At 41.9% G+C, this 12,385-nt stretch overlaps 4 protein-coding genes across 4 annotated transcripts; 1 reads left to right on the forward strand and 3 right to left on the reverse strand.

The window, feature by feature from the left end:
- Positions 1–372: 372 nt before the first annotated feature.
- On the forward strand, positions 373–1,965 carry EAF01_006209 (uncharacterized protein; the record flags this gene model as incomplete). Its single annotated transcript, XM_038914463.1, has 2 exons — positions 373–945; positions 1,054–1,965. The coding sequence occupies 2 exons, from the start codon at positions 373–375 to the stop codon at positions 1,963–1,965; spliced, it is 1,485 nt and encodes a 494-aa protein (XP_038769418.1).
- Positions 1,966–3,327: 1,362 nt separating this feature from the next.
- Positions 3,328–4,458, reverse strand: EAF01_006210 (uncharacterized protein; the record flags this gene model as incomplete). The annotated part of the gene is made up of 3 exons (XM_038914464.1): positions 3,328–3,880; positions 3,961–3,994; positions 4,050–4,458. 3 exons carry the CDS (start codon positions 4,456–4,458, stop codon positions 3,328–3,330), a joined length of 996 nt encoding a protein of 331 aa, XP_038769419.1.
- A 1,848-nt stretch (positions 4,459–6,306) lies between these two features.
- Positions 6,307–7,558, reverse strand: EAF01_006211 (uncharacterized protein; the record flags this gene model as incomplete). The annotated part of the gene is made up of 2 exons (XM_038914465.1): positions 6,307–7,124; positions 7,183–7,558. 2 exons carry the CDS (start codon positions 7,556–7,558, stop codon positions 6,307–6,309), a joined length of 1,194 nt encoding a protein of 397 aa, XP_038769420.1.
- Positions 7,559–10,105: 2,547 nt separating this feature from the next.
- Positions 10,106–11,883, reverse strand: EAF01_006212 (uncharacterized protein). The gene is made up of 2 exons (XM_038914466.1): positions 11,384–11,883; positions 10,106–11,280 (listed from the first exon to the last, which is right to left on the reverse strand). The coding sequence occupies exons 1-2, from the start codon at positions 11,693–11,695 to the stop codon at positions 10,330–10,332; spliced, it is 1,263 nt and encodes a 420-aa protein (XP_038769421.1). The 5' UTR covers positions 11,696–11,883; the 3' UTR covers positions 10,106–10,329.
- Between the last annotated feature and the right edge of the window lie 502 nt (positions 11,884–12,385).

Here is a 12,385-nt window from a genome sequence, read left to right on the forward strand (position 1 = left end):
AAAAAGCGGTACATTCAATCACCCAACTAGAATCATAAGGTTAGCAGCTTAGTTTCTTTCGCGGTGAAATGATACCTGGACAACAAGGAGTCTTTGTTACTATATTTTCAATATTGAGACATCCAAAGGCAATACAAACACGTAGAAATGATTTATTGTTATACATTGCCGATTACCATTTCCAAGTACCCTTTTGTGTTGTCTCTCTTCCTATTAACGTCTATCATCGTTGATCAGCCCCCCTGCCCCCCCACTTCTGTTCGATTAAAGTTGAGGGGCGCTGGATGAGTCCGTGCGCACATTATTATATCATACCATCAGCTATCAAACATCGAACATCTACCTCAACAACCACATTACACAACGTCCATCATGACCAAAAATCATCCCTCAGCCTCTACGTCTTTGATTAATCCACCAAAGAAACAGATTAATCTACTGAGAGGATGGCCTCACACTTCTCTTCTTCCCACTTCGTATATTCAGAATGCAGCAAATAAAGTCCTTACCAACCCAGATCTAGCTAATCCGGGATTGTTGTATGGACCGGATCCAGGACCATCAAGTTTGCGGGAGAGTGTTGCGGTATGGCTTCGAGAATTTTACTCTGAGTATTATCCTTTCTCTGCCTCTAAATTAGACGAAGAAAAGAACAATCGGGCACCATTGAGTGAAGATAATCAAGGCACACAGACAAGTCCAGAAGCAGATAGAATATGTATTACAGGAGGAGCATCGCAAAATCTAGCGTGTATGTTACAGACATATACAGATCCACTAGTTACCAGAGTGTGGATGGTTACGCCTGGATATTTTTTGGCGGGAAGAATCTTTGATGATAGTGGGTTGAGAGTTAGAGCTGTTGGGGAGGGTGATGAGGGGGTGGATTTGGAGGAATTGGAAAGAATGATGAAGGAGGCGAGCAAGGAGGATAGTGGTGTCGAGGTATGTTAGGTGCTTCACGTGATTTGAAAGATGTCAATGGCTGTTCTGGAGTTGTAAAATTTGGTGTATGGCAGAATGGCAAGGAATGAGGCTAACCAACGTGAATAGCCTATTAAAGACTTAAAATCGAGAACATGGGGTAAGATATATAAAAATATTATCTACTGCGTCCCAACCTTTTCGAATCCGTCTGGGAAAACAATGACACTATCATGTCGCACTTCTCTGGTTAAATTGGCTCGTAAATACGATGCATTAATCGTCACAGACGATGTCTATGATTTTCTCCAATGGCCCACTTCATCCTCCTCCTCTCATGCTCCTCTCAAAAAAGCTTTACTTCCCCGCCTCGTCGATATCGACCGTACACTCGAACCTATCCCTGATGCAGCCAGTTTCGGAAATGCAGTAAGCAACGGCTCATTTAGTAAAATAGCGGGACCAGGTGTTCGAACCGGATGGGCTGAAGCAACTCCTAAATTCGCGTTAGGGTTGAGTCTAGTGGGTAGCTCGAGGAGTGGTGGATGCGCAAGTCAATTGACTGCTACTATTATTGATCAGGTTTTGAGATCGGGAGATTTGATGAAACATATTGAGGGGGTACTTCAACCGGCTTATAGGGAGAGATGCGAGAGGATGATGAGTGCGATTAAGAGGGAATTGGGTCCATTAGGTGTGACGGTTGAAAATACGGGCATGAAATCGGGTGAAATGAAAGTCTTTGGAGGCTATTTCATTTGGTTGAATTTGCCAGGTGGAATAGATGGTGATTTGGTAGCGCAGATGGCATTGGAAGATGAAAATCTTGTGGTAGCTAAAGGAAGCATTTTCGAGGTGCAAGGAGATGAGAGTGTGAAGTTGCCTAGGGGATTGAGACTTTGTTTTTCGTGGGAGGAGCCGGATGATTTAGAAGAGGGTACTGTGAGGTTAGGGAGAGTTGTTAAGAAAGTTTTGGAAGGAGGTGGCCTAAGAAGTGGGAGTAGAAGGGGAAATGGAAAGAGTCTTGCTGAGTTCAAGTGATTATGATAAGATTAGAAGCAGGGGTTTTGAATATCATCCTCTCTTCAAGAAAATCGGCTTCAGTCAATCTTTAGCGAGTTGTTAGATATCAGAATCCAAGTCCTACACATTCCTAAGATTTAGCGGTGTATGATTACTGCCAACTAGGCTCACCTATCTATCAAGCGACAACTCAGAGTCTATCGATATGACTGTCGATTGCATAAGGAGAATTAATGCCATAGCTATTCTCAAGACAAACTTGTATATAATAGCAATAATGCGCTTTATTGAAGGATACCAAGGTGCCAGTTGAAATACTATTATGCTTTGAAGTTGCAAGTGCAGATACTTCAAAAATAGATGACGGAGACCATACAAAAAGATGATTCTAGACGAGAGTTTTCTTACCTGATTTTCAGAAGACAAAGTCTACAAAGGCTCGAAAATGGCTAGGTTGATTGAATGTTTTCGGTAGCATCTACAAGTACCTATGCAGAGCAAGTAATATATGACTGAATCAGTGAACTTTAATTAGCCTCAAGAAAAGATCGCATGTGTGATGATGTTTCATTCTGGCTATTTTTTCCACGCATCCATATAGCCCAAAGAGTGCAACCCCATTTCGAAGAATAAAATAAGTCCAAGAAGGAATTTAATATTAAGTGGCATTAGCCCATTCCCCAAAAACCTCAAATATGAAGCGATGGAGTTAAATCTGTCCCTTAATTACCAACTAACTGTAGCTGTAAAATCCGGAGATGAGTATCCGCTTAGAACCATCAAGACAATCATTTTGAGAATCTCGAGTGCATATCAGCTCTGTTCTATTTTGAGGAAAAAGGGTTACATATGAGTTAGTGGAACGAATCTCATCTCATGGAGACTATTGATTGTCATACATTGGATCCAAGAAATGATGGAGATTTATGATGGAGCTAGCTGGAACAATTATAATAAAGCTCTAATACGTCCTTCTGGCACACATCTTCATGTGGTAGAGATGTAATTGCATCTTTCTACTGGTGAAATAGACTTTCATCGAAGCGATAACTTGCACGTCTTGAAGTGAGTTAGAAATGAATCTGATACCCTACTATATACACAGAAATCAAACTCTATATACTTTAAGCATGAATCTTCAAATGCGCCAGCAATCATGGTAGCGACTGCACCTCCCATCCCGTCTTCGTCTTCGTCTCATATAAAAGTCTACTGGACAGCCACAAAACGAGTGCACTAGCTGTCCTATCTAATCTCATCACGTCATAATACTCAGCATGAATCATCGGCCAGCAACTCATACACCCTAGAGAATTCAATCCCACATCCCCAACTTAACTCCAACTCTTCTAAACCCCCCTCCCCCTCCTACATAACCCCCTATTGTTGATAAACCTTAACCGAGTTAATCAACCAATAAGCCGGCGCAAACACCGACGGATTCGCCCCTACATACGCGTTACAAGTACTCGCAAGACCAGCGCAATTCCCACTAGACCAAACCGATCCCGCCCAGTCCCCACAAAACGTCGTATCGAAAACGATTTGCTGATTCGCAAAGAAACTGTCCATATTACACCCACTTCCTCCATTGAATGCGACGAGGGGTAATCCCCAATTACCCGTTACGGGTTTTCCGGCAGTGACGTCGGCGGGTACACTGCCTCGAGGCCAGAACCAGACGTAGATACCGGAAGATTCCCATTGCATGGCATAGACGCCGCCACCGACAGAGTTGAAGCCGTTTCCGTAGGAATTTGCTTTGTTGGTAAGCACACTGCAACCGTTGTAGCCACTGTTGGAATTGCAATTTGGGTCACTTAAAGTGATACCGGGTTGGGATCCACCTGTGTTGATTACGCAGCCGGGTCCGGTATGTAGGGTCATGCTGTATGTGCCGGCGAGGTTGACACCCTCGATGACGTCGATTTCTCTAGGCTATGGTCAGAATTGCAAGTGCGGTGGAGAAGTCCGGTGATAAGCGAGAGAAAGGAAATATTCAAAGAGACTTACCCTCCATATGGCCAATTAGGGCCGACGAGCCAAACTAGAAGCAAGTATTAGTCAACAATCTCACCTAAACTTTCGAAAGAATCACTCACAAGCTGGCCAGACTCCGCAGATTGACCCAGGCATATGAGCAATATCAGCAATGAAGAGACCATGATTATATGCCTTATTACTCGTAAGTCTGACTGATGCACGACCAGCTGAAGGGTTAACCGTTTTATGATCAACACCTAAGTAGACTTGGCCATTATTGGTATTGATCAAACCTTGTGCCGAGGCAGCTGATTGGGATTGATATGATACATATCCATGAGTAGGATCTGCTGCTGTGAAGAAGCTAAAGGAGGAGAAGAAGTTGGCAGAGTTGTAGGTGTCCTTGAGGTTATAGGTAGCACTTGCATATTGCTGATAGGTTCCTTGAATATATGGGGCAAGAGCGGTAATCGTGAGGGGTAAGGATAGTAACAGATTCGTATAAAGGAAGCTAGACCGAGGAGACATCTTGATTGTTTAAGGATAGATGTGTGGAATGGAGATGATTACACAAGCATTCGCAGAGGCTGTAAAAGCCAGTGAATATTACGCTTTAAGGAAGGGAAATTCAAGAAATCAAGTCAGAAGGAGTGTAAGATCTGCCATTAGAAAATTCGAAGTGGATAAGATGAGCACTTATATGCTCACTGTAGAAAAAGCTATCACCTTCCCAAGACGAGAATGAGTTTTTAATTCGATCACTTGCCATGAACCGCACCACCGAGTCTAGAAATCATTTCCGTCTTGTGAGTGTAACATTCTTCCTTGTTCATCAGAGTTACAAGAGAAACACAGCGAGGTATTGCGACGTAATCAGAGTATCTTCTGATATCAAAACCATGTAGGAAAATCCGGGGTAGTGTCCCAATAGTCCGGACTTCAGTGGGACATTGAGAAACTTCCAATTTCTCATTTCAGTTGAATGATTCAGATAATTCGGGGTACTCCACCTCGACTGAGATATTCCTTTCTTTTTACACAGAAAGTCCTCAGTTGATGGAACAATTCTGAACATTGTATTTCCTTCCAGACATCAAGAAGTTGCATTCAGTCCACTCGTCCGGACTATTTGATGCTCTAATCCGGGGTATTTGATCATCTCAATTCTTGGCACGTCAGGACCTGAAGGACTCAGTGTTCATTGGCTGAATTCCACTTTCCAATTTGACTTGCAACATCCGAATCCATGAATATTATGCTGGAGAAGAGACGGAAGGCAGAAGGCAGGCAGTAACACATATGAGTGACCAGAACATGCGAACACTGTTCCCACGAATGAAAGTGATAAGAAGACTTATTATATCTCATCGTTTACGCCAGCATCGCAAGCCACAGTTTATGTAGTTCGATGTTGATCGTTTCCCATGTATACTTTTTTTAGTTAAGGGGTATAGCTACGGAAGATTTATAACCACTTGGAACACAACGATGTGAGGCTCAGCCACTCGACAATCTGACAGAAGTAACCCGAACACCAAGTGAGCCCTGCAGAAATTACAGATTACCTATTGAATTGCCAAATGAGTGTTGAAGATTCCGTTTCAAAGAGTGTCAGCAGCGTAGTATCGATCTGTGAATTATGCGTTGTTTACCCTCGTGAACCAAATTACCGGACCCTTTTATACATCGGCTGATATCTTCATCGAGTAGTTCACAATCATTTGATCGTGTATTACCACCGAGTATAAGTCCGAAAGATTTATTTACACTTGTCTTGTTCTTTCTTGGTATTTCTTGACCATGGGGAAAGATCCTAGAAAACGCGGGGATGTAAGACCTCGGTAGTGGTTGTGTGTGGTATCGTGGCGTTCATGGCATGAAAGGATACTTTGCTACTTATAAATTTAAGCATATTATAACCCCACAAGTAGTTCCTTACCGTGCCGAGTATATCGATCCTTCCGATGTACCGGATTCAGTCTAGTTCACGTTCCCGTTCATATCTAGTGATAGGTATGGGTTGTATTGATTGTTTTAGCGGAACTGAGTCTTATTAACCTCATAAAATCTTGGTAGTGATTCTCCTTCTCGGCGCAGTAAATAGATCTAATTACATTCTAGGAATTGATCATGAAGATCCGATCACATTAATCTTGCAAGGCCGAGAACGGTTAGTTGCAATTCCAGAGAAGTCCACGGGTATCATAGTTAGATGCTTATTTGGATACTTCTCTTGAACTATCAAAAATTAGTGAGAAATCTTTTCAACCTTACTATTTTATTTTTATTTTTTGGTTAAACTAATACTACACGCTGGTTTCAAAGCACTATTTATCGCTGTTGGTCGTATAATACTTCCACCCCATAACCAATTCATTATGGTGTCCAATGATCAGGTCCATACCAAGCTGGATCATAAAAAGTACGTGGTTGTACACCTTCGCTTCTTTCATTCCTTAAATGACCACGACTAAGAGAATTCAAAGGCAAAGTTACAGCCTCAGTTGGATCTTTAGCAAGGGCAATGCAACTACACATAGTATCCTCGTCACTATCAGTATCAACAAATCCTCCCATACAAAGTCTAAATATATCATCGGTCAGAAGATCTTCATGCTCTTCCAGCCTTGGCTTCCTCCGAATAGGTCCCCCTCTAATTCCATCCATTTCCCACAACGACCCATCTTCCCCCCTCACAAAAGCCACAAAATGCCGGCTCGACTTATCAAATTTTTCTGTTGATGCTTTATCGCCCAAAGCAGCAATAGTCTGGTGAGCATATTCGAACTTTTGGTCATTATATAACATTATTGCTCGGTCGTCAGGCCACAAAGGAATTGATTGCTCATAGAGTCTAGATAATATGGTATCGGGGAGAACATATCTATGGGCCGGTCCATTTAAAAGGCAATGTAAGAGACCCATAGAGCCATCAGCATCAGCAATGGCTTGTTTGAACCAAATCACAGGTTGTTCAGGCCCGCTCCCTTTATAAGGTGCTTTTGCCATTTCTTTTGCACGTGTGATTGAATCCCAAGTAGATGTGAAGGGTATGGAAAATAGAAGAGCATAGACTGGACGAGGTATATTCTTGAGTGAATCCGGTTCGGCAAGTGAACAGAAATCATAAAACTTGAGAGCGGGAGAAAGCCCAAGTTTAATGGCAAGCGCATTCATCACCTCTGATTTGTTCTCTGCTTGAATGTTAATATGTTTTAACAAGAACGGATGAGAATACAACTGTTTCCATACCGATTTTCGTAAAGGTCAGTCTGTTGTCCATGATTCTTGCACCTGATGGTCTTGAGATTATTCGGGGAGTCAGATTCAGAGAAGTCCCAGAATCGAAGTCCCTCGTATCTGGCGGTATCAGTACTGCTTTCGAAGAAGCCCCAGGTTCCGAATCCTGGGACCCCAGTGGTCTTGTCGGGAAATCCTCAAGTTCCGCATCTGACGATACCAGTGTTTCTTTCGGGGAACCTTCAAATTCCTGTGCCATTTTAATAGTAACGACCTTATCTTTTGGATCATCGAGATCCATCTTTTGAATCGTTGGCAATAACATATTCAAGTCATCATCAAGATCAAACACCGTGTCTATAGCGACTCTCTTCGGATTGAAGGTCATGATGAAAAGAATGTATAATGTGGTGATTTGCAAATCTACTTAATGATATCGTATTGTCCAGAATTGCTGGATCTACAATGTTGATTTGAGGAGTAATAGGTGTATTGCTGGTGATTATGACGTTGGGATAGTATGTAGAAAGTAGGTATGATAAAAAGCCATGTCACTTCCTTCCTCTTTAATAGATTCTCGGAAGGGTTTTAGTTAGTCTACACATTTTCCAGAAAGGAAGGCTCAAACGACTTGCTAGAGATATTTTTTCAAATATGCCACCTTGAATCAATTCAATTTTCATTCATGACATACACCCCGAATTATTTACACTAGAACCACGTCAATTAGATCATATATCATTCAACCATAATCATAGTAACCTTCTCCCGTATAAAACAAAACTAGTACCGATCCATGGTCATCAAACCTCATTACACATAAATCATTGCCTTGCACCTTCCACTTTACCAAAGCACAATTCTCCCCTCTCAATTCTCACCCCAATTCTCCTTTCCAATCTCACAGCAACCAGCAACCCCAACCCCAACAAACCCGCCGCCAACACAAACCCACCCTTCTCATCCATCCAGCCCCTTAAATCCCACCTAGAAAAATCCAAAAATCCACCATTCCCACTCATCCCCTTTGCGAATCCTAAACTCCATACCCCAAACAAGCACCTACTTGTTCCAATATCCCCATTCTCACATAGTATTTTTCTATATTCGATCTTCCAACCCATTTTCCTTTACAGTTAATTCCATCCACTTCCGATTCCAAATTTTGCAAGACACTTCGAGCTGTAGATATATATCCCCTATCTCCCACATATCCTCTTCCTCAAAATCATCCAAGCCTCCTGAGCCCAAATCAGAAACCAATTCACTCCCCCAAGCAAGCAAAGCAACCTGCACCGGACTCCCCGCCACGCTTCCTCCAATCGCCAACCAGAATACTGCTCCTCTTGTCGTTGGAAGTGCCAAGAGTGTTAAACTTATAATATTAGCTAACAACCTCCATTTTAGAACTAGAAAATCATTATCCTTATTGCATTCTTTCTCTTTCTTCAATTTCCTCTGGGGGGGGGATCAAAGGTCTAGAGGGAGAATTGTTAATGTGTTGAAATTTTGTGGAGTATATCAAATTCCAGCTCTCGCTTAGACAGACGACTTGAAAAGGATGGATGAGGAGGTACATAAGATTGGATTTTATACACAAGAGGAAATGCTTAATAGAAGCTTATGCTAGCAAATAGAACATGACAAGAATGAAGTGCATCTGACTAGATAAGATGGGATGAAAGTAATGTAGTTACACAAGCACAGGCACAAGTATACAGGTACAAAGTAAGAGTTTGAATCATTACTCACTACACACTAAACGATTTCGCAACAAAATCCCTATAAAAAAGCTGTTTTTTTATATAAACTATAATATTAAATAACTTTTTAATAAATGAGAAATAACCATTGAAACTTTGAATTATAGTATTTAATTATGATTTAAATCAGAAAAAATGATTAGAATATTACTCGCTATTTTTGTAATTCAAAAAGAAAGCTTTAAAATTGAAATTTTTCAGAATTATTAACTTGTAATATTTTCCTTATACAATATAAGCAATCTTTTGATGATTTTAACATTATTCTTTTTTAAATTATAAAAATCTTATGAGATAAAATAATAATAAATAATCAGCAAATTTTTTAATATTACTTAATCGATTCTTAATAGATCATTAGATTTTTATTCAATTTCAATTATATTTAAAGGGAAAAAACAGGGGTTCAAAACTTGGAAATATAATCATTTTTGGTGTAAAATGACCTAGTGTGTAGTGAGCAATGGCCTCAACTCTTACAACGGATTTCGAAAGGTAAGATCTTACATTCCCACGCATAGAGCACACTCCACAAAATAGACACCGACTCGCCGATAGCAAAGCATGCCTTCAGCAGAACAAGGTGTTCATGTATCGAAAAAATCGATTCTGTATTATTCCAACTCCCGCTTGATATCCATCTTGCCCCTCGGTACTCCACCAACTCCTCCCTCACTTCCTCTCAATCCCAATCTCAGCCTCTCTCAATCCCGAACCTCCACCCCTCCACTCCCAACCCCCAATTTCCAACTCCCATCTCCCCATCTCACAAACAGACAAACAGACAAATAGACAAACCCACAAACCTCATACATCCACCAGCTCCCCTTCCAATCAAATCAAATCAAATCAAGAAAAAACAACCTACCCCCCTACAAACCCATACCCATACACACTACCAACTACACCCACAAAATATGCAAGTAACATCTCAGCTGAAAATCTCAAGACGACGCACGACTTCGCTTTTGTACCATTTTACTGTCATGCCAACATCAAGAATCTCAATCTGATTCTTCCTTGTGAGATGAGATGCAAACCTTGGAGAATAGAACGAAGATTTGAAAACCGAAAAAGAAGATCCGCTTGGTCTACTGTAACCGCCCCCCAAAAAAGTATTCACATCTACATGCTTCAATACAAAACGACAACAGCTGATATCAGAATCAACCTAGATGATACATAATTCCCATTTCTAATTCTAAAGCTTCGAATTTTCGTATCAATGTTCCCTTCCCACCGGATCAATATCCCAAGAATGTCCATCCCTCTTCCCATCTTCCCAATGAAAATGCTTACATACAAACATACATACAATATCAATACCACGAAACACAACACTACTCCAAAATCTATCAAGTGCTCTTCCCTTCTCTTCCCATCTAGACTCTCCACCCTAAATACCCAACCATCCCTTCCCCCTCTCATAAACATAAAAGCTCACCGCAACCATCGGCACAACCTTCACATAACCAATCGTCAAGCCCACAAAGAAACCTCTCCACCCCCTCTCCCTAACAATCATCCTCGCCGTCTCCCCAATATGCAGCCTCCTCCCATCTCCCACCGTTCCCCCAACCTGCATTCTCCTCCTTATCACTTCCAACGGATACGCGCTCGTTTGGGACACTAATCCTGCTACACCACCCGCGAATAATTCCGCCCACGATCTAAGCGGCGCGGGTTTATTCTCCGCATAATGTGCTGGTTTCGGAAGTGTCGTATACTGTTTGATACTCTTGTGTCTTAACAGATCTCCCGCGGTATCATGCGTTAAAAATGACATTCCAGCATATGGCAACATTCCCAATATCGTTGCCGAGAACCCTCTGTAAAAATTTGCCAATCCACTTTTGGGTACAATAATCTGCACCGCATTTTCTGCCCCGGCAACTAGACTTCCTGCTCCAGTCGTAGTAGATAATTTAGGCTGCGGCGGAACTTCATGATATATCCTCCTACAAATTTCCCCCAACCCCGCGCTCCGTCCTTTAGTCTCGAACGCTAATCTAACCCTCATGACCTCCAGGGGATAGGTGAAAAATACACTCGTTACTCCCGCCAAACTACCACTAATCAATCTTCTGAACGGTGTCTCGTATTCACGTTTTGGTATGATCGCTGCGCGGATTTGTTCATATGCTAGAAATTTAATCGCAGCGTATGGAAATATACGGAGGATAGTCGCAGAATGTCCGCGAAAGAGTCCGCGCAGTCCCTCATCGCTGTGAATGTCTCGCATGGCTGTGATGTAGCCAAACCAGGAGCCGGTATATTTGGCGAATTGAGGGTTGCTGGCTTGGAAGAGGATTTTTACTCGGTCGAGGGGGGCGACTACGGTTTTTGCCTGGGGTGAATATTGTTAGCTACATCGTTCTTGATGCTCAAGATATTTCTTCCTGTAGAATCCGCAGATAGAACTCGCAGAAACTTGTTAAGAGAATACATACCGCACTACCAGCCAAACCCCCCGCCAACCCCGTTCTCCAAATATAATCCCAACTTTGTTTATTTCTGATCTCCTTCCCCGCAGTCTTTGACCTCCCCTCTTCTCCAAGTCCCTCCTTTTGCCCCATCCTCGACTGCTTATTCCCCAATACTACCGTATCATCATCCGTGGGACAGATAGCTGGCGCGGATTTTCTCCTCCCATCAGCGACTGCGCTCGCCATTGTTTCGACTGTATTGTTGTAGTTTGTCTCTCGTGATCCGTTCTGTTCTGTAAATATATTTGTTGAGCTCGATGAGGCATCCTTGGTCATATCATTCCCATTCGTTTGATTCTTATTCCTCTCTTCTCAATCAATGTACCATAACGATTTCTCTCATTCCATGAAGCAAAGGTTCTTTCAACACTCCATCTGTAAAATTGCAAGTTATATGCAGAATCTCAAGAGGCCGAATTGTTCGTAGTGTTTTGAAGAGAGATGTGTATATGTATCGTCTCTATTTTCTGTTTACACTCTTCTGGCTGCACCCTTCACCCGCAAACGTCATACTAGCGCCGTACAATGGGTCGGTACTCGGTAATCTTCCCCTCGCAGAAATGAATGCGTATATGGATGTTGATTTTGCCATCACCAAATATACACTTCAAAGGGTTGAAATATTGCTTCACTACTCACGAAAATTACGAAAATTAGATCAAAACAGAGAACTTCACTTATTATCATATATTTTCTCTCGTGTAGACAACGAATCTCATTCTTCAAGACCGAATTGTTCCGTAAATCTTTTTCACACCTGTCTAATAACATCGAGACCAAATTCTCAATATCAAACCTCGGGTCTACGGTATTCATCGGCTTAACTTTGTGAGCGTGATCGGCCGAGAGTTGATTCGTTAATATTTCCCCAGATATCAGAGAAGAGCATGCTACCTATCTAAACGTCTAGCTAGTAGTCTGCGAGGAATGGATGAAAGTTGATCGATTGTCAATAAACAGTCTATC

Source organism: Botrytis porri (assembly GCF_014898465.1).
Source record: "Botrytis porri strain MUCL 3234 chromosome Unknown BPOR_008, whole genome shotgun sequence".
NCBI lineage: Eukaryota > Fungi > Ascomycota > Leotiomycetes > Helotiales > Sclerotiniaceae > Botrytis > Botrytis porri.